Source organism: Pristiophorus japonicus, chromosome 6, assembly GCF_044704955.1.
Source record: "Pristiophorus japonicus isolate sPriJap1 chromosome 6, sPriJap1.hap1, whole genome shotgun sequence".
NCBI lineage: Eukaryota > Metazoa > Chordata > Chondrichthyes > Pristiophoridae > Pristiophorus > Pristiophorus japonicus.
In genome coordinates this window covers 32,358,649-32,381,633 of record NC_091982.1, presented here as the reverse complement: position 1 = coordinate 32,381,633, position 22,985 = coordinate 32,358,649, and the positions used below count along the sequence as shown (strand labels likewise).

At 45.0% G+C, this 22,985-nt stretch overlaps 1 protein-coding gene across 1 annotated transcript; it reads right to left on the bottom strand.

Moving 5' to 3' along the window:
- Nucleotides 1–399: 399 nt before the first annotated feature.
- Nucleotides 400–22,588, bottom strand: igbp1 (immunoglobulin (CD79A) binding protein 1). Its single transcript, XM_070882721.1, has 6 exons — nucleotides 22,261–22,588; nucleotides 15,641–15,952; nucleotides 15,315–15,510; nucleotides 12,839–12,909; nucleotides 4,278–4,390; nucleotides 400–1,205 (listed from the first exon to the last, which is right to left on the bottom strand). Exons 1-6 carry the CDS (start codon nucleotides 22,506–22,508, stop codon nucleotides 1,066–1,068), a joined length of 1,080 nt encoding a protein of 359 aa, XP_070738822.1. The 5' UTR covers nucleotides 22,509–22,588; the 3' UTR covers nucleotides 400–1,065.
- Nucleotides 22,589–22,985: the final 397 nt, after the last annotated feature.

The following is a 22,985-nucleotide window of genomic DNA, read 5'->3' as shown; positions in this document are numbered from 1 at the left end:
CTTAAACTCAATCTCTTCAATGCATCTGCAATCCAGAACAAAAAAACAAAAATGCAATCTCCCCCCCACCTTCCCCCGATCATTTCCTTCTGAATACCAACAGGAAATGTAGAGTGGTCAACAATTGATAGGCTAATGTTTCAAAGAACTGTCCAGTTCCAATGAAGGATCTAGAACCGGAAACATTAACTTGTCTTTTTATTTCTCCAGGTGCTGACTGACCTGCTGCCCATTTCCGTTGTTATTTTACATTGCCACCATTTGAAGTTTTCTTTTTAGCCCAGCAGAGGTAAATGCTCAATGATTTGATGAACTGACCTCTCAGGAGAGCAGAGTTTTTTTTTGCTGTGGGGAAAGGAAGCAGGGAAATTGTTTAGTTATTAAGAGACTAAAAGAAACTGAAGTTTTTTAAATTTTATTTTGCAACTTATGGTTTACAACATGGGAAAACATTTATTTTCCAAGTCACTTCCAAGGAGCAGGAAAACATTTTCTACAGATACTAAATTGAATACATTCACACTGGTTACATGAATTCAGGTGAATTCATCTGTTGCAGCTTTAGTTTGTTAACTAACACTAAAGAAGGTTGGTAAAATAATTGGAGAATGGGAAAAACAGACAAGATATTTGCCAGCTGCTGCTTAATACTAAATTCAGTAATTTTACTGCAATTTTATATAATTTCAACTCAGAAGAACTCCATTGAAGCAATTATATTTGAAGGCTAATCAATAGGTGGCAGCTGCACATCTGTGCAGTTACTACCTTTTCCCACTCCCAATACAAGTTTTAAATGGTATTTAGCAACAAGTGCCTCACTGTGCTTTCAGCTGAGCATCACAATACCGTCACTGAAAATATATATATTTTTAAAACGGCACCACCAACAACGCAATTGCTGACAACTCGGAAACCAGTGATGTCCTCACAGACAGAGAGAGAGGGCTATACTCTGCACAGTTGACAAATCCCCCTCGGTATTGGTGCAGGTTCCGACTCTCAATGCACTTTCAAAGGATCCAAGGTGAGCGATGATAAGTGAAGTGCAACTCAGTAGAAAGGCTAACCCATGTTCTGTCGGTTGCCATATCCACGTCTGTGCGTGTCCTTCCAATCATCCTTTTCACGTGCAATTCTCAGGGCCTGTTCATCATCAGCCTCATTATCATTCTCTGCTTCCTGTTCTTGATTTTCCTGATCACCTAGAATGAGAAAGCTTCCAAGATCAATTTAAAATCTACCAATTAAGAGCTCTCCATCAGGCTATTAGCAGTTGAGATAAATGAACCACAAGTTGTGGTTCTGAGATGCATAGACCTGAAAAGTTCAAAATGTCATCCCTGATCTGGGTTGAGTTAGCTGATCTAAGCCAGTGTGGCCCTCAATGTCCCTGGATTGAGGATAAATAGCTAGATTCCTACTCCTGATTGTTATAACAGAACATGGTGGGCAAATTATGATCACACGTTAGAATAGTTGCCACATTCATGTGACCACTTCCAGGTCTTGAGCATATAATCCAGGTTAACATTTCAGTGCAATACTGGGGGAGTGCTGTTGGCTGGGATTTTAATCAGAGGCCCTGCCTGCCTGCTCAAAGTAGATACAAAAGATCCAATGGCATTATTTGAAGAGAAGTATTTTGAGTTGGGATCTCAGGGTCTAGGAGCCCAGACAAGGGTGTCCCAGAAATATTAGAGAAAGACGCTCTAGGAACACTGGGGTAGGTCCTAGGATCTAGGAGCATTGAGGAGGGAGTTCTTAAGGATCACTGGCCTCAGTATGGGATCAGACATCGTGGTCTAGAAGTTGGAGAGCATTGAAAGGGTTCAGCAGAATCTAGGAATGGGAGGGTGGAAGTCCAAGGAGGGAGATCCTGATGTCCAGCAGAACTCCGGTGGAAGTATTTGGAGCGGTGCCAGAATCTGGCAGTACTGGGAACAGCAGAGCCTAACACCCTTCTGAGGGAGAGGGATCCCAAGGAATAGCATCTGAACTGTTGTTGGCTCCTTTCAAACCATCAGGCTCCATTTCTCAAGTGGCAAGGAGCACTATTACTACTTTCTCTATTGCCAGCTGTTCCCCATCTTTAGGGTGTTGCCCTAAAGCAACAAAGCATACATTTTCTCCTTGTTAAAAAAGAATGGATGGAAAATCATGGGCAGATGCGTGCAATTTCCTGATGTACACACCTGACATGTGCTAGGAGCTCACAATTTGTGAAGTTGCTGACTTATACAGTCTTTAATAGACATAATTTTTACATAAAGAAAAATATCATTGGTTATGCAGTTTCCAAGGTTTTATATTAAAAAATTGTTAAAAATATCAAAAATGGCTCAGGAAAGATTTTTAATTGAACATATATAACTAAAAGGAATCATAGAAACTTATAGAATCATAGAAACTGACAGCACAGAAGAGGGCATTCAGCCAGTCATGTCTGTGCTGGCTTTTTGAAAGAGCAGTCGATTGATTTTTTGGAAAATTGATTTTTCGCCAATCAAATCACAACAACATCTGTTACTGTCCCCAATGCTGCCTCAAACACGACAGCTATTACTGTTCTCTCATAAAAATATAGATACCATGTGGGAAGTAGGTGACGGAAAAGTGCAATTGTAATATATTAATGTAAATTCCTCACTTGCCTGAAATAAAAGTTTTAAGAATTCAGCTAGTAGTTTCTTTCAAAGTCATTCAGAAAAAGCAAACAAACCCTTCTGCCCTTCAACTGCCATTGATGCAGGCTAGCAAAATCTGAAAACTGCACATGCTCATTTTTAATATATTATAGATAGATTTGAGAAGGAAAAGTGACAAGAAATGTTATTCTATTTATATCATTTCATCATTCACAACAATCCATTCTTATTTGTCACAGGATATATTTTATAAGTACAAGAACGCTTATTTGAAAAACAATATATTCTTCTTCTGCTAACTGTAGATGTGTCCCCCTTTAAGCCTACAGATGTTATGCAAACAGCAGGTTTATAAAGAGGACAAATATGCTGTTGCAGACATCCTGTCGCTGGTTAATTTGTGTACTTGGAAATTTCCCGTATTATTTTATACTGGCATTTGGCAAATGTGACGATAGGAATTGCACACTAGGGGGTAGATTTTCCACTTTGGGTGCAATCAGCGATTCAAAACCGGCAAAATTTGTGCCGAAAAAGAATCCCCCCCTTCCCGTTCAAAAACATTTGCATATTGCCAAATGCAAAATCTGCTATGAACTGGCACAACCGAGCAGTGTTTTATAACGTGATTTTAAAACATTTTTGCTTTAAAAAATATTCCTTGATGTATTTAAGAGTGGCAACTTAGTAAAGTTTAATACAGCTGTAAATGGGTTTAATCACAAAATATAAGCAGTTTAAAATCAGTGTCAATCCACAACTTGCAAGTAACCCAATTTTAAATTACTGAAAATTACAAAAAATATACAAAACTATTATCTAGTCATGCAAAACCTTTCAAACATATCTATTAGTGTCCTTACGCCTAAAAGATCCAGCTTAATGGTTAGAGCCTCCTCGAAGGCCTGCAAACAGGCGCAATTAGCAGAAACTCCCAATGGTGATTAATTCACCCTGGGGGCGTGACCAGTTTTGTGGGCAGGGCCTGCTTCTAGCGCAATGTTTTTTTAAACTAGTGCAGGTGGTCATGGAAACTCAATTTGCACTGAATGCAATTTGCGCTTAAAATGCCACTATCTTTTACGCCGATATCAGTGGAATTGTGCCGAAAAAAAGAGTGCAATTGAGCGGAAAGTCCAGGCCTAGATGTATTTTTCTACAACAGATAAAACACAAGAGAGAAATCATTTGTGAAAAGCAAGACTATTATTAATGACTACCTCTTTCAACTGCACTCCTTGGTCAATACATTTATTGCACAATAATGAGTAGTAGCTGAGAATTTTAACCATAATATTTGAATGCTGTTAACCATGGTAACATTTTGAGGCCAGTTTTTCCAACTCAAATTTGTTTTCGAGTTTACTTTGTTTTTTCTGCACCCTTCACAATGAAGACCCATACTCTTGGTGTAAAAACTGCAGTATTAATACAGGGGAAATTACATAGAATCATTGCTCCATTTTGAACATTTAGAATTCTACAGTATTTTAAGCCAATCAGAGATAGTCAGTAAAATTCAACAGCTAACATTTTAGCAAACATGTTGCACCAAAAGATTATGGATCTGTAAAAAGGAATGGATAGGATGAATCAATATCAGCACACATTTAGAGGCGCTACTCCTACCTGGATGGCTTCTTGGAATTCCCTGATCAGGCAGAGCATCCTGTTTCTTACGCTGGTCGTACCACTCATCAACAGTCATAGTAGGAAGACTTGGGTAACCAGCACCAACCACCCTTGAAACAGATCACATTATAATATTAATGTATAGCACAACTGTTCAAAAATGTAAAATTATATTGTCTATTCTGCTTCAACTGGAATTGCATTTTAAGTGCACAACTCATTTTAAGTCGTGCATCACCTTATACCAATATGCTGCAGCATACTATATCTACTTGAGCATTAGAGAAACAATATGAAAAACAATGAAGAATTAGTACCATGTGATTTACAAAGTAGCCAATATACACAGTGTTACCATTAGTGATATTTCTGTTCAAGACACACACATTCTGGGGCCAAGTTTCGGCTTGAGTTGCTCCTGTTTTTTTCGAGCAACTGGTTTAGAATGGAGTATCTTAGAAATTTCAATTCTCGGCATTTAGTTTGCTCCAGTTCTAGTCAGTTAGAACAGGTTCAGTTTCGAACAGATTTTTTTTTCAAAAAGGGGTGTGTCCGGCCACTTACGCCCATTTTGAAAGTTTAGGCAGTGAAAACATACTCCAAACTAACTTAGAATGGAGTAAGTGTAGATTTTTGTACGCTCAGAAAAAACAGCTCGGTGCATCAATGCGAGGAGTATTCGGATCCAGGAGAGGGCTCTGAGCTAGTTAGAGTGGGTGAGAGCGCAGATGAACAGGACCCCAAGAAAGAATGCAAAAGGCAGGATGCAACAGAGCAGAGTCGCACTGGGGTAAGTGTAAGCCACAAGGTGATAGGAAGGGACAATATGTATGAATATAAAGGGGCTGCAGGAGGGGTCAAAACTAAAAATCATGGTTTAAAAACTAGTATTAAAACACTACCTAAACGCACGCAGCATTCGAAATAAAGTAAATGAGTTGACGGCACAAATCATCACAAATGGATATGATTTGGTGGCCATTACAGAAACGTGGCTGCAGGGGGGGGCCAAGACTGGGAATTAAACATACAGGGGTATCTGACAATTCAGAAGGATAGACAAGAAGGGAAAGGAGGTGGGGTAGCTCTGTTAATAAAGGATGATATCAGGGCAGTTGTGAGAGATGATATTGGCTCTAATGAACAACATGTTGAATCATTGTGGGTGGAGATTAGAGATAGTAAGGGGAAAAAGTCACTGGTGGGCATAGTTTATAGGCCCCCAAATAATAACTTCACGGTGGGGCGGACAATAATCAAGGGAATAATAGAGGCATGTGAAAAAGGAATGGCAGTAATCATGGGGGATTTTAACCTACATATCGAATGGTCAAATCAAATCGCACTGGATAGCCTGGAGGAGGAATTCATAGAATGCATACGGGAATGTTTCTTAGAACAGTATGTTACAGAACCTACAAGGGAGCAAGCTATCTTAGATCTGGTCCTGTGTAATGAGACAGGAATAATAAACAATCTCCTAGTAAAAGATCCTCTCGGAATGAGTGATCACAGTATGGATGAATTTGTAATACAGATTGAGGGTAATGAAGTAGTGTCTCAAACGAGCGTTCTATGCTTAAACAAAGGGGGCTACAGTGGGATGAGGGCAGAGTTGGCGAAAGTAGACTGGGAACACAGATTAAACGGTGGCACAATTGAGGAACAGTGGAGGACTTTTAAGGAGCTCTTTCATAGTGCTCAACAAAAATATATTCCAGTGTAAAAGAAGGGCGGTAAGAGAAGGGATAACCAGCGGTGGATAACCAAGGAAATAAAGGAGAGTATCAAATTAAAAACCAATGCATATAAGGTGGCCAAGGTTAGTGGAAAACTAGAAGATTGGGAAAATTTTAAACGACAGCAAAGAATGACTAAGAAAGCAATAAAGAAAGGAAAGATAGATTACGAAAGTAAACTTGCGCAAAACATAAAAAGAGATAGTAAAAGCTTTTACCGATATATAAAACGGAAAAGAGTGACTAAAGTAAATGTTGGTCCCTTAGAAGCTGAGAAGGAGGATTTAATAATGGGAAATGTGGAAATGGCTGAGACCGTAAACAATTATTTTGCTTCGGTCTTCACAGTGGAAGACACAAAAACCATGCTAAAAATTGCTGGTCACAGGAATGTGGGAAGGGAGGACATTGAGACAATCACTATCACTAGGGGGGTAGTGCTGGACAGGCTAATGGGACTCAAGGTAGACAAGTCCCCTGGTCCGGATGAAATGCATCCCACGGTATTAAAAGAGATGGCGGAAGTTATAGCAGATGCATTCGTTATAATCTACCAAAATTCTCTGGACTCTGGGGAGGTACCAGTGGATTGGAAAGCAGCTAATGTAACGCTTCTGTGTAAAAAAGGGGGCAGACAAAAGGCAGGTAACTATAGGCCGGTTAGTTTAACATCTGTAGTGGGGAAAATGCTTGAAGCTATCATTAAGGAAGAAATAGCGGGACATCTAGATAGGAATAGTGCAATCAAGCAGACGCAACATGGATTCATGAAGGGGAAATCATGTTTAACTAATTTACTGGAATTCTTTGAGGATATAACGAGCATGGTGGATAGAGGTGTACCGATGGATGTGGTGTATTTAGGTTTCCAAAAGGCATTCGATAAGGTGCCACACAAAAGGTTACTGCAGAAGATAAAGGTACGCGGAGTCAGAGGAAATGTATTAGCATGGATCGAGAATTGGCTGGCTAACAGAAAGCAGAGTCGGGATAAATGGGTCCTTTTCGGGTTGGAAATCGGTGGTTAGTGGTGTGCCACAGGGATCGGTGCTGGGACCACAACTGTTTACAATATACATAGATGATCTGGAAGAGGGGACAGAGTGTAGTGTAACAAAATTTGCAGATGACACAAAGATTAGTGGTAAAGCGGGTTGTGTAGAGGACACAGAGAGGCTGCAAAGAGATTTAGATGGGTTAAGCGAATGGGCTAATGTTTGGCAGATGGAATACAATGTCGGAAAATGTGAGGTCATCCACCTTGGGAAAAAAAAACAGTAAAAGGGAATATTATTTGAATGGGGAGAAATTACAACATGCTGCGGTGCAGAGGGACCTGGGGGTCCTTGTGCATGAATCCCAAAAAGTTAGTTTGCAGGTGCAGCAGGTAATCAGGCAGGCGAATTGAATGTTGGCCTTCATTGCGAGAGGGATGGAGTACAAAAGCAGGGAGATCCTGCTGCAACTGTACAGGATATTGGTGAGGCCGCACCTGGAGTATTGCGTGCAGTTTAAGTCACCTTACTTAAGGAAGGATATACTAGCCTTGGAGGGGGTACAGAGACGATTCACTAAGCTGATTCCGGAGATGAGGGGGGTTACCTTATGATGATTACCTTATGATGATAGATTGAGTAGACTGGGTCTTTACTCGTTGGGAGTTCAGAAGGATGAGGGGTGATCTTATAGAAACATTTAAAGAAATGAAAAGGATAAATAAGATAGAGGCAGAGAGGTTGTTTCCACTGGTCGGGGAGACTAAAACTAGGGGGCACAGCCTCAAAATACGGGGAGGCCAATTTAAAACCGAGTTGAGAAGGAATTTCTTCTCCCAGAGGGTTGTGAATCTGTGGAATTCTCTGCCCAAGGAAGCAGTTGAGGCTAGCTCATTGATTGTATTCAAATCACAGATAGGTAGATTTTTAAACAATAAGGGAATTAAGGGTTATGGGGAGTGGGCGTGTAAGTGGAGCTGAGTCCACGGCCAGATCAGCCATGATTTTTTTGAATGACGGAGCAGGCTCGAGGGGCTAGATGGCCTACTCCTGTTCCTAATTCTTATGTTCTTGTCTACACTTAGAAAATCAGGCTTAGGTTACAAATCAGGCATAGGGAATGGGGAGGGGTTTAAAGGGAAGTTGACAAACATTAAACACTTCAGTTTTACAAATAAAGAGCCATCATCAATAATAAATGATAAATACATCAATAAATCAACCAATAAATCAAACAAAAAAAATTAATAAAAAATAATAAAAATGTAAAAAATCAATATATAAAACATTTTCTACTTACCAACTGCAGCACCGGGAGTCCGCCAACAGCGTGCTGGGACGACCCCCACAGTGTGTCTCTGTCAGTGTCTCTCACTCTCTGTCTGTCAGTGTCTGTGTTTCTGACAGTGAGGGGAGGGGGGTGGGGGGGGGGAGAAGGAGGTGGGGGGAGAAGGAGGAGAGGGGGTGGGGGGAGAAGGAGGAGAGGGGGTGGGGGGAGAAGGAGGAGAGGGGGTGGGGGGAGAAGGAGGAGAGGGGGTGGGGGGAGAAGGAGGAGAGGGGGTGGGGGGAGAAGGAGGAGAGGGGGTGGGGGGAGAAGGAGGAGAGGGGGTGGGGGGAGAAGGAGGAGAGGGGGTGGGGGGAGAAGGAGGAGAGGGGGTGGGGGGAGAAGGAGGAGAGGGGGTGGGGGGAGAAGGAGGAGAGGGGGTGGGGGGAGAAGGAGGAGAGGGGGTGGGGGAGAAGGAGGAGAGGGGGTGGGGGGAGAAGGAGGAGAGGGGGTGGGGGGAGAAGGAGGAGAGGGGGTGGGGGGAGAAGGAGGAGAGGGGGTGGGGGGAGAAGGAGGAGAGGGGGTGGGGGGAGAAGGAGGAGAGGGGGTGGGGGGAGAAGGAGGAGAGGGGGTGGGGGGAGAAGGAGGAGAGGGGGTGGGGGGAGAAGGAGGAGAGGGGGTGGGGGGAGAAGGAGGAGAGGGGGTGGGGGGAGAAGGAGGAGAGGGGGTGGGGGGAGAAGGAGGAGAGGGGGTGGGGGGAGAAGGAGGAGAGGGGGTGGGGGGAGAAGGAGGAGAGGGGGTGGGGGGAGAAGGAGGAGAGGGGGTGGGGGGAGAAGGAGGAGAGGGGGTGGGGGGAGAAGGAGGAGAGGGGGTGGGGGGAGAAGGAGGAGAGGGGGTGGGGGGAGAAGGAGGAGAGGGGGTGGGGGGAGAAGGAGGAGAGGGGGTGGGGGGAGAAGGAGGAGAGGGGGTGGGGGGAGAAGGAGGAGAGGGGGTGGGGGGAGAAGGAGGAGAGGGGGTGGGGGGAGAAGGAGGAGAGGGGGTGGGGGGAGAAGGAGGAGAGGGGGTGGGGGGAGAAGGAGGAGAGGGGGTGGGGGGAGAAGGAGGAGAGGGGGTGGGGGGAGAAGGAGGAGAGGGGGTGGGGGGAGAAGGAGGAGAGGGGGTGGGGGGAGAAGGAGGAGAGGGGGTGGGGGGAGAAGGAGGAGAGGGGGTGGGGGGAGAAGGAGGAGAAGGGGGTGGGGGGAGAAGGAGGAGAGGGGGTGGGGGGAGAAGGAGGAGAGGGGGTGGGGGGAGAAGGAGGAGAGGGGGTGGGGGGAGAAGGAGGAGAGGCGGTGGGGGGAGAAGGAGGAGAGGGGGTGGGGGGAGAAGGAGGAGAGGGGGTGGGGGGAGAAGGAGGAGAGGGGGTGGGGGGAGAAGGAGGAGAGGGGGTGGGGGGAGAAGGAGGAGAGGGGGTGGGGGGAGAAGGAGGAGAGGGGGTGGGGGGAGAAGGAGGAGAGGGGGTGGGGGGAGAAGGAGAGGGGGTGGGGGTGAAGGAGGAGAGAGGGTGGGGGTGAAGGAGGAGAGGGGGTGGGGGAGGAGGAGACGGAGGGGAGAAAAAGGGGGGGGGGGGGTGGGAAGCATGGGTCGGGGGGGGGGGGGGGGTCGAGGTGGTTGAGTTACGGATGTCGGGTCGCCGTGGGGGAGCGCAGGTCGGGTCGCGGGGGGGTCCGGTCCGGGGGTCGGGTCCGGTCCTGGGGGGAGCGGGAGTCAAGTCAGGTCCGGTCGGGAGGAAGCAGGAGCTGGGCGTGGGAGGTGAGCCTTATCCACACAGCCCCAGTGAGGCCATTCGGCCAGGGCTAGGGGCTGTGTGCGTCGGGCCCCTCCCACACAGTTTTGGGCGCCTGGAGCTACTGCACATGCGCGCCCATTGTAGCGCATATGTGCAGAGGTCCCGGCCCTGTTTTCAGCGTAGAGACCTGGCTCCGCCCCCCACAGCTTATGTTGCGCCGTGCCCAGCTCCAGAGGACCTGCAGGGAGCCGGAGAATAGGTGAGTTTTTTTTAGGCGCACTTTGTAGCACGAAAAACGGGCGCCCAGGTCGGGGCTGCGCCGTTCTAGGCGCGGCCCAAAACTTGGGCGCATGAAGTCGACCAAGAAAGTCAAATTTTCATAATGTTGCAGCAACCCCTTGCATCAGGGAAGTTCTAACCTTCATTCTCAGTTGATGACTCCTTGCCACTGATTGCTAAAACTGGAGGAAGTGGTCTTTCCCAATTTACGCTATTAAAACTTTTAATAAGTAATTATTAGCCACCTCAGTTCTGAAGGAACGAGTCCCAGTATCTCTTTATAGTTTTCTATTCCTGACATCATCCTGGTTCGTAGGCTTTCTACGACTTCAACGTCCTTTTTATAATGGAGTACTGGAAACTGCACACATTATACCAATTGTGGTCTAACCAACATTTTGTACAAATTTAGGATTATATCTTTGCTCTACAGAAAAATGCTCTTGCACCCTATATCACATTTAAAAAAAATCCAAAATGCCTTTTGGCCTTTTTTTTAATGCCTTTATTTAGCTGCATTTGCACTTTCAGCAAATTATGTATTTGAACACTATGGTCTCTCTGTATAAGACACACATTTCAGAGTCTTTCTATTGAGTGCATATTTCCATTCCTTATTTTTTCCTCCCAAAATGTATTACCTCAGACTTAAATCCACATTAAATTATATCTGCCATCGGTCTGTCCATTCCGATAACCTGCCTATGTATTTCTGACGTATGTTACAGTTCCTCTCATTTTGGGTTGTCACGGAAATTTTGAGATTACAGAATCAAGAGATGGGTTTTTATTGTGCCTGATCAAAGGTTCAATTTTGGCCAGGAGTTGCTCCGTTTTTTTGGAATAACTTGATTTTTCTGGCGTATCTTAAAAATCCTCATTTTGCATATTCAATTTGCACCTGTATAAGTGAGTTAGTTACGACTTTTTTTTTAAAGTTTCGTTTAGTTTTTCTCAAAAGGGGGCGTTACCAGCAACCTACGCCAGTTTTGTCCATTTACGTCACTTTGGCCAGCTAATAGTTACTCCAAATTTACTTAGGCCAGCGTATGTGGCCACTTCAGAAAACCCTTGCGGAGAGTTAAGAAATCAGCGCATGATAGGGGTGGGAAGGGAAGTGGAGAGGACCTGCACCTAAAGCACCAAGACTTACAAAGCACAAAAAGTAATAAGCATTCAATAACAAATAAAAAATAGAAGTCCTACCTTCATCTGAAAACTTGGCCCGGGAAGGCAGCGGGCCGGCCGGTGCGGGAGGCCACTCGGCCTGGAATAGGTGCGGGACGACCGGGAGACCACTCGGCCAGGGATAGGGGCGGGACGACCGGGAGACCACTCGGCCAGGGATAGGGATGGGACGACCGGGAGACCACTCGGCCAGGGATAGGGGCAGGATGACTGGGAGACCACTCGGCCAGGGATAGGGGCGGGACGACTGGGAGACCACTCGGCCAGGGATAGGGATGGGACGACCGGGAGACCACTCGGCCAGGGATAGGGGCGGGACGACTGGAAGACCACTCGGCCAGGAATAGGGATGGGACGACCGGGAGACCACTCGGCCAGGGATAGGGGCGGGACGACAGGGAGACCACTCGGCCAGGGATAGGGGCGGGACGACCGGGAGACCACTCGGCCAGGGATAGGGGCGGGACGACCGGGAGACCACTCGGCCAGGGATAGGACGACCGGGAGACCACTCGGCCAGGGATAGGGGCGGGACGACCGGGAGACCACTCGGCCAGGGATAGGGATGGGACGACCGGGAGACCACTTGGCCAGGGATAGAGGCGGGAACTGCCCGCATCGGAGCACACACAGGCTGCAGGAAGCAAACCTACCGGACAGCAAAACACAAGCAGCTACGATTCCTTTTAAAAATGGGCAACTGCCAAATTTCGGCGCTACTGCGCATGCGCGGACATCGCGACCCGACTCCAATGCGCATGTGCACACGTCCCGGCACTATTTTCAGCGCAGGATGATGGCTCCACCTCCGACTCGACTGACCACGCTGCGCGATGACCAGGAAGTGGCTGGACAGCGGCTAAAGTGGGAGGAATTTTTTCAGTGCATTTCTGAACGGAGAAAAGCGGCGCATCTCTGGTAAGTGCGCTGAAAAAATGGCGTGGGCCAAAACTGAGCCCAATGTGTATTCATACAGTTTTAATCATATTAAAACAACTCATTTAAACTGTTCACTTGACCTGGCCTGAACAAATACAGAAAATAAAAAAATCAGTGCATGCATGTGAATGTCAAGTGAGGACAGGATTGAGTTTGACACTGATGTCTTCCTCTCAAACCTTATGGCCAGTTGATAATCGCATGTGAAGAATGGCTACTTTGCTGAGGTAAAGGAGAGATACTAGAGTTGTGGAATCATACCACACAGTGCTGCTGCAGGAGAAAAGTCACGGGGAAAATCGGAACAGAGAAAAGAAACAGGAACTGTTCACCAAACAGTAGGTCTTTCAATGACAGGATTTTCAAAAGCATTCTTGTTTATCACTTACTTGGCTTGGACTGCATCTCGAGTAAGGATAAAAGGCTGCAACGGAGGTCTTTGTGGTCGAGTAGCCTGGGGCTGAACAGGAAAGAAAAATGACCGTCACACTGGCTTTGTCTACACAGGTCGAACTTTCAGTAAATATCACCTTTCAGTAAATATCACCAAGTACATCTCAAATCCAAAGCCATTTCAAATGTTCAAGCTCACACTTGGACTAGGTTATAAAATTAAAATAAGAAATTGTGTATGCGTTAAAAACTCTAACATTTTGCAATTACAGCTTTAAATGCCTGGCTTACATTTTATTAAAGATCAAGGATGCATCCAAAAAATTTTAAGCTCTGCAATAAATCTGTTTTATATTACTTCTTTGAAAAGTACACTGGCAGCTTCCAAGGCTGGGTACTGAAACGTGACCGTACAGTGTTTGCTTTCCAGGCGCTTGCTCTTTCTTCAATAAAAGCAATAGGGTCAGGTGGTGTTAAGTGGTGGGAAGCTACAAGTCAGCACTCAAATGGCACCTTTCAGTGAACAATTTTGGAAAAGTCAGTAATATGGCAGTTCAGATTGGGTGGCCAATATTACAATATATTTTGTTTTCTAAAAGAAAAAAATTATACAAATTCAAAAATAAAGTCATTATGATCACTATTGAGCCTTGCCCTAGAGTCTTCATTTATGCAAAGAAATGTGCACCAAGTATGTTCCATATTCACCGTTCTTTCACACAGGTTTCAAAATTCATAAAGATGCCCAGCTCCTGTCTTTGCCAGACAAAACACAATAGAATAAAATATAAGCACAGGTAGTCATAGGTCCGAGCGACAGGATTCTATGATAAATTTTCATAGAGCGAGTCAGTGGCTCTCAATTATTGCTTGGTTGTTAAAGTAAATCTATCCTATGCCTAAATTTCTACTGTGGTAGAGAAAGCAAATCGTACATATGTGGCTAATAAGTTACTTTAGGTTGTGTACGGTGAAATATTAGTTTTCAAATTTAACAGTTTTTCCTGCACTCTAGCAGCCATAGTAGTAGTACTGGGAGGCAAATATTATCATTAGGCATGTTTAGCACAGGCACTAATACATTATAGAAAAAAAGAGCACTTAAGTGGGAGGACAAGTTGATAAAACTTTAAAAAAAAAAGATCTCAAGTTTTATAAAGAGAGGCATGGAATACAAAAGTAAAGAGGTAATACTAAACCTATATAATCATTGGGTAAGCTGGAGATAGAACATTGTGGTCTGTTTTGGGTGGTTTACTTTAAGGATGACAAGGCCATGGAGTACAATAACGATTCACCATCATGACAGGGATGAGATGCTTTAGTTGTGAGGAAAGACCAGAAAAAAAACAGAATAAAATTACGAAGGGGTTTGAAAAGATAAAAACTATGTTCACTGGTCAACGAGACAGTAACTAGATGGCACAAATTTAAGCTCATTACCAAGAATGAAGGGCAAAGACACTGTTTTTTCCTATACAGAGTTATGATGACAATGATTGTCCTACCAGAAACACTGGGAGAAGCCGTATATCTATGATAGCTTTTAAAAAGGAATACTTGAAAATAATTATTTAAAAGGTTATGGGGGGGAAAGGCAGAGGATAGCTCTTTCTGAGAGATGACACAGGTGTAATCAGCTGTACTTCAGTGCTGTAAAATCTTTTCATTACATTACACCTCAATGTACTCAAATTTCTCTCAAGCCAGTTACAGACCTGCCATCGTGAGTACTTCACCCTATTGTAATGTAGTTGAAAGTGCTCACTCCAGACAAGTTTGTAAGAATACAATCTGTAAATGTACTGGTAGGTTCTTTCACAGTTCGAGTAGACATAGTACAAAACTTTAAAATCCACCATTATGCTTTACTGACACCTTGTGATATTTGTGGCAGTGCACCACCAAATGAGCTATACTTCACTAGTTTCCCAATCTCAGCTGTGTCACCGTGAAGCACCGAGTAGATGCTACATTATGGGATAGTTATCCCTGGCCCATTTTGCATTCTCCCTGGCAGCCAGATCAGAGTGATGATCATGAAATCTAGGGAGCAGGCTACTTGCCTTTTTAAGCTGCAAATGATGTATGAGAAAACAAGAGAAGGGAGAAAATAAAGAAAAATATTGATGCTAAGCCACAGATGGAGTGTTACTGGATGTGAAGAAGTCTGGGGTTGAGGGAAAAAGAAAATAGATGAGAACTGGTAACCACCATTTCAAAAGGAACAGGAAAATTTGTAACCAAATCAGTAGCCAAATTGGAGGCCTAGATGCCTATGAGTTACAGTTACCAGGTTGAGCTCCAGATCAACTTCCTTTCAAGGACAGCTATTGGAAGACCATGAAAAAAGCACCAAAGTCATAAGAACAGCAGGACCTTCAAATCTGACATTTCAGGCAGGAAGGTTTCCAACACAGGCATCCCTCATCTTGACGTGCACAAAATGCAGAATTAAAATAAACCACAGACCCGTTTTGTTCCCTCCATTCTTTTTAAAATTTGAATTTCTTGGTCTATGCTCTCAATCTCTTCCAGACTTGTGCTTATCCACCGTTGCAAATGCAGTAGGTAAAATTTTCTTGTCTGCTCATCGTCTGCCTTTCCGCTGCAGATAATGGATTTAATCTCCTTCAATTTGGCTTCAGTTTCTTTCTTCAGATTATACCTGGTTGGAATGAGTTATAAAAACAAAAATACCTTTCAGAGTATTGCTACACAAGTTGTGTAAAGACCAGAGCCACTCATTTGTTCCAATGTTATTCCGATTAGCACAAAAAGATGCATGAAACTGGTACCTTTCAATTTTAGCCTGTCTTTTCGTTGCCATGGAAATTAAACTGGGCTGACTGCAGATTGCAGGACTACTGGGAAGAACACATGCCTTGTTACTTTCTTCGTTATTCTCCACTGTTTGAGGGAATTCAAATGTCATAACATTATAATCTTTGCAACGCTTTAAGAAGTCCATGAAATAGACTTGGGCCTTCTGTACATGCTCCAGCCGCTTGGCAGAATTCCCGAGTTTCATTGTGAGAGCTCCCAGTAACACAGGCAGTAACAGGTACTTAATGTCTGCGGTGGCGATTTCTTCCAGCTCTTCATTTCGACTGTAAGACAACAAAAACAAATCTAAAAAAAAATTAAAAACTATTATACAAAACTCTCAATTTTCAGATCGAGTGAACACTACAACAAAATAGCTTAACTAGTCATTTATCTCACTGCTGTTTGTGGGACCTTGCTGTGTACAAATGGTTGCTGTGTTTGCCGACAAATCAAGAAACTACACTTCAATAGTAATTCATTAGTTGTAAAGCTTTGGGGTGTCAATAAGGTTTGAGATGTGTTATATCGAGGCAAGTTTTTTTCTTCTTTGACCATTAAGTAGAACAGGTGACTGGTGCGTACTGAAAGCATTTCATTAAAAGACTTGCATTTACATAGCACCTTTCACGACCACCGGACGTCTCAAAGCGCTTTACAGCCAATGAAGTACTTTTGTAGCGTAGCTCACTGTGTAATGTTGGAAACGTGGCAGCCAAATTGCGCACAGCAAGCTCCCACAAACAGCAATGTGATAATGACCAGATAATCTGCTTTTTTTGTTATGTTGATTGAGGGATAAATATTGGCTGGGACATTAACAGGATACACAAGTTTAATTTAAAAAAATGTAAACAGGGAATACAACAGGATAGCAGTGCCATTCAGATTTATACCGAGAGTTTGATTACAGCCCAGACTCCCATGAATTGAGTCTCGACTGACATCCTGGATAGCACAAGAGTACTCAATTTGCAATTGTATTTAGGCTGCTGAGATGGCTTGGGAGGAGGTGGGGGATATTTTAAAAATGCCATATTTGTGTAGCAGGAAGATTTAGGTTCAGGAATACAGGTACTGATAGGGCAGGACTCGGGGAGCTTTGTTTTTCATTTATAAAACAACACTACTACTGATGACAATGCTGTAAAGTAAATGAGGCAATACTGCTACCCTCAAAAACTTTGAAAGTCATCTAAATAGGCAGTTTTTGTTGAAAATTCAAATCAACAACACTCCTGCCAGAGATAGATACCTCCTTAATTCCTGACCATTAGCAAAGCAACTGGCTTAGCCAGGATGTACAGGCCAGCAATGCAGTTTTCACTAACTGTCCTGAATGTCCCTCTTGCAAGCATCAGCAAAGACACAGCAGGTAAAAACAAAGTTGTGAATTTTGGGTTGCTTCAGTATTGCAGAGACTATCTTACAGCATACATGAATCAGACTGTGTGACACCAGGACCTTCAAGTACATGTCATACCAAAGCAATTCTGCAATATAAAAATAACCCACATCATCGTTAATCTGTTGGTGCTTGATGCTGAGTGACTGAAATTGTAAAGTGTTTAATTTCGTTATATAAATGTTGACTCATGTCCTCTGAAATGGCCTCATAAGCCACCCAGTAGTAACTACAGGTTGAACCTTCCTTATCCAGAACTCCTTTATCCAGACCCATGCCTCGTCCAGAACCATTCCCGGCCACTGGGTGTCGCATGCGCAAAACTCCGACATGAACAAATTGAAAAGTCCTTCCTCGCTGCTGACTACCGCAATTGCTAGCCTGAGCCCGCGATCCACCGCACGCACCCCCCCCCCACCCACCCACCAACCACACGATCTCTCTGCTGCACTCCGAGCCCCAAGCCAGCCAGCCCCGATATCCCCTTGCTCAGTACCTGTACCATCTAATTTAACGTGACCACCCCTAATCCAGAAAATCCCTTATCCAGAACAGGCCCGGTCCAGAGGGTTCCGGATAAGAGAGGTTCAATCTATACTAAACGAAAATCAGAAAGATCTATTGGCAATGAAAGATCTACAGGCATCATATCAGAATAAGACTCTGGCAACCTCGGCCCAGTCAACCCTGCAAAGTCCTCCTCACCAACATCTGGGGTGCGTGGCCAAGTTGGAAGTGCTGTCCCAAAGATTAGTCTCACACAGTCGTACTCAAAGTATTATATCCAATAGCCAATATCTCTGCGAATTCCTGATTCCACTGACAGGATAGACCCACCAGAGGTGGGGGCACCATGACATACAATTGGGTGGGAACAGACTTGGGAGTCCTCAACATTGACTCGAGACCACATGAAGTCTGATGGATTCAGGTCAAACAGGGTCAAGTAAAGCTTCTGCAGGTCCTCTAGCCAAGCTGTTCCAGTAACTATAACACTGGCATCTATCTGACAACGTGGAAAACTGCCCAGGTATGTCCTGTCCACAAAAAGGACAAATCCAATCCGGCAATTACCACCCCATCAGTCTACTCTCAATCATCAGAAAAGTGATGGAACGTGTCGTCAATAATGCTATCAAGTGGCACTTGCTCACCAAAAAAACTGCTCACTGATGCTCAGTTTGGGTTCTGCCAGGACCACTCGGCTCCAAACTTCATCACAGCCTTGGCTCCAAACTTCATCACATGGTCAAAAAAGCTGAATTCCAGAGGCAAGGTGAGAGTAACTGCCCTTGATATCAAGGCAACATTTGACTGAGCCTGGCATCAAGGAGCCCTAGTAAAACTGAAGTGGATGGGAATCAGGGGGAAAATCTTCCACTGGCTGGAGTCATACCTAGCACAAAGCAAGATGGTTGTGGTGGTTGGAGGTCAATCATCACAGCCCCAGGACATCACTGCAGGAGTTCCTCAGGCCCAACAATATTCAACTGCTTCGTCAATGACCTTCCTTCCATAAGGTCAGAAGTAGGGATTTTCACTGATGAGTTAAATATTAGGAAGATCGAAGCCATTATCTTTGGTCCCGCCACAAACTGTTCCCTAACCACTGACTCCACCCCTCTCCCTAGTATCAATCTGAGGGTGAACAAGACTGTTCGCAACCTAGGTGTCATATTTGACCCTGAAATAAGTTTCCAGCCACATACCCACGGCATAATTAAAACCGCCTTTTTCCACCTCCGTAACATTGTCCACCACCGCCCCTGCCTCAGCTCTTCTGCTGCTGAAACCCTCATTCATGCCTTTGTTACCTCTAGACTTGACTACTCCAACTCACTTCTGACCAGTCTTCTACATTCCACATGACGTAAACTTGAAGTCATCCAAAACTCAGCAGCCCGTGTATTAACCCGCACCAAGTCAAGATTATCCATCACCCCTGTGCTTTCTGACCTACTTTGCCTCCCAGTTAAACAACGCCTTGATTTCAAAATTCTCATCCTTGTTTACAAATCACTCCATGGACTCGCCCCTCCCTTTCTCTGTAAATCTTTTCAGCTTCACAATCCCACAAGATGTCTGCGCTCCTCAAATTCTGACCTCTTGAACATCCCTGATTATAACTGCTCATCCATTGGTGGACGTGCCTTCAGCTGCTTGGGCCCTAAGCTCTGGAACTCCCTCTGCCTGAATTTCTTCTGTGGCTCAGTGTCAAATTTATCTGTTTGTCTGTAACACTTGTGAAGCGCCTTGGGACGTTTTACTACACTAAAGGCGATATATAAATAAAAGTTATGATGATGAATGGAGTGTTCAGTGCCATTCGCAACTCCGCAGATAATGAAGCAGTCCATGCCCACATGCAGCAAGACCTGGATGATATCAGCAAGAGTGCTCGTAGTACCAACACTGACTGAGTTGGCCAAGTCCTGAATAACATAACTGCCAGAATGGCATTGCCTTGTATCAGGTGGTGAGGGAAGCAATATGAGAAAGAAATCTACTTGATCTCATCCTATCCTTCCTGTAACAAACACATCAATCCACAAGGTACTGGTAGAAGTGATCACCATGTAATTCTTGTGAAGACAAAAGTCATTTCTTCACCACTGTGAAGCGGGGCACTACCACTATGCCAATTGGGACACTACCACTATGCCAAGTGGGACAGATCAGCAGCACAAAACTGAGCATCCACAAAGTACTGTGGGCCATCAGCAGCTGAACTATATCCCATAACAAACTGTAACCTCATGTCTGATACATTCTTCAAACCTTGATCATCATCAAGCCAGATCATCAACCCTGGTTCAATGCAGATTGTAGAAGAGTCTGACATCAGATCAGAATGGGGATGTTCACTGGTGATTGTAGTGTTCAGCTGCATTCACAACTCCTATGATAACAAAGCAGCCCATGTCAGCTTACAGCAGAATCTGGCTAACATTCACATTTGGCTGACAAGTAAAGAAAGACTTACATTTATAAAGCACCTTTCACAACCTCAGGACATTCCAAAGTGCTTTACAGCCAATGAAGTGTATTTTGAAATGCAGTTATGTTGTAATGTAGGAAACGTGGCAGCCAATTTGAGCACAGAAAACTCCCACAAAGAGCAATGTAGGACAATGACCAGATAATCTGTTCTTAGTGATGTTGATTGAGGCATAAATATTGGCCAGGACACTGGGGATAACTCCCCTGCTCTTCAAAATAGTGTCATGGGATCTTTTACATACACGAGAACATGGATGGGGCCTCGGTTTAACATCTTATCCGAAAAATGGCACCTCCGACAGTGCAGCACTCCCTCAGTACTGCAATGAAGTGTCAGCCTAGACTTTCGTGCTCAAGTCCCTGGAGTGGGATTCGAACCCACAACCTTCTGACTCAGGGGCGAAGAGTGCTACCCACTGAGTCACGGCTGACAAAGTGGCAGGTAATTAACTTTCCAAAACGAAAGAAAGTACACCCATGTCTCTCACCATCACCAGAAAACATGCTGGTGAGCTACCATAGCTGGTGGAACTGTGGCCAGTGCATTAAGGAGAGGACAAAGGAGGGAGAAATAAGCAAAATTATCTATTATTTAAAACATTTTGAAAAATTTGTTCATGGAATGTGGGCTTCGCAGGCGAGACTGACATTTATTGCTCATCGCTAATTTCCCTCGAGAAGGTGGTTGTGAGCAGTCTTCTTAAACCGCTGCAATCTGTGTGGTGAAGGTACCCCCACCCACAGTGAAGGGGGTTCTAGGATTTTGACCCAGCAACGATGGTGGAACAGCGATATATTTCCAAGTCAGGATGGTGTGCGATTTGGACAGGAACTTGGAGGTGGCAGTGTTCCATGCGCCTGCTGTCCTTGTTCTTCTAGGCGGTAGGGGTCGCAGATTTGGGAGGTGCTGTTGAAGACTTCTATGAAGTGGTTTGGTAGGGTCAACCGAGTGGCTTGCTCGGCCATTTCAGAGGGCAGTTAAGAGTCACAGAGGCCAGACCAGGTATGGGTGGCAGATTTCCTTCCCTAAAAGGACATTAGTGAACCATATAGGTTTTTAACCACAATCTGGTAGTTTCACCATTACTGATACAAGTTTTTTTTGTAAATTCTAGATTGATTTAATTAACTGAATTTAAACTCCCCAGCTGCCAGGGTCGTGGGATTTGAACAAATTTTGAACAAACAGATTTTGAACTTTCAATTAGTAGTCCAGTAACATTTGCACGATTACAAAAGCAAAATACTGCGGATGCTGGAATCTGGAAAAAAAACAGAAAATGCTGGAAATTTCAGGTCAGGCAGCATCTGTAGAGTGTTAACATTTCGGGTTGATGACCCTTCGTCTGAATTGGAGTGTTCGAAAAGAACACATTCTTAACAAGCTGTGAAAGGGGGAGGGGAAGAAAGAACGAAAGGGAAGGTCTGTGATAGGGTGGAAGACATCCCCAGCATTGAAGCATTGACCACACTTGATCAGCTCCGTTGGGGCAGGCCACATTGTTTGCATGCCAGACACGAGGCGCCATACTCGGAATTCCTTCACGGAAAACGAGCCAAAAGTGGGCAGGGGAAAACATTACAAGGACACCCTCAAAGCCTCCTTGATAAAATGCAACATCCCTACTGATACCTGGGGGTCCCTGGTCAAAGACCGTCCTATGTGGAGGAAGTGCATCTGGGAGGGTGCTGAGCACCTCAAGTCTCGTCGCCAGGAGCATGCAGAAATGATGCGCAGGCAGCGGAAAGAACGTACGGCAAACCTGTCCCACCCACCCCTTCCCTCAACAACTATCTGCCCCACCTGTGACAGGGACTGTGGTTCTCGTATTGGACTGTTCAGCCACCTAAGAACTCATGTTTAGAGTGGAAGCAAGTCTTCCTCGATTCCGAGTACTGCCTACGATGATGATGAGGAAGACAGGAGAGATTAGAGAGACAAAAGTGATGATGGTCCAAATTCAAATGGTAATGCCAGGAGTTAGAAAAGCATTAGTCAAGATAGGGTGTGAATGGTGGGATAATGACCAACTGCCATTAGAGACAAGGAGAAAAAAAATTAACAGTCTCTGACAGGGGCACCATACCCCCCATTGAACAGGGGATGATTACATTGAATTGAATAGCCCACTTTAGCAGAGATTGCGGGCTCACGCTGCCCACTGCCTCTGCTCAGTGGCCAATTACCTGAAGAGGTCGAGCTGGTTGACCATCCGGGTGGCCTGCTCCAACAGCTCCACCCCCCGCCGCACTTTGCGCTGGAAGCTCTCTGAGTTGGGCGCCTCGTTGCTGCTCTCCGCGTCTTCGTGCAGCTTCCAGCCGCTCTCGAAGATGTCAGTCAGTTTCGGCGACTCGGCAGGCCCGGTCTGCGAGCACGTCGCCTCCGCCTCGCCCTCCGGCCTCTCGGGCTCTGTCGCTGCCACGGCCGCCGCCATCACCCCGGGAGACCGAAGCCCTGCACCGCCGATGCGTCAGCGGGTAATCGCGGCCCTAGTCCGAGGCCGCAGCGCCGCCCGGCGGTGGGAGGACTGCAATCGCAGAGACCAACCCGCCCCCAACCCTTGAGCAGCCACAGCGACACCCAATGCTTGGTGGGTGGGTGACAAATGACACTTGCAACTAAAGTGACTCTCAGGTCAAACTTGAAATATCATGAACAACTTAATTTTTTTTGAAATGTCTTAAAAATTGTAGTTTTTGATCATAATGGAGAAATCTGACACTCCATAAATATAAAAATTAGTTCCCATAACGTTTGTATCGCAGTCAATACGCTGTTAAAACCCCAGTTACACAAATTCCAGCAAAGCTTAACATTTAATAGGGCATTTAACAGCGGTATTAACACGGAAAAGACCAAGGACTAAAATTTGATCAAAAACGCCACCGCTGGATTGCCACCCAAAAAAACG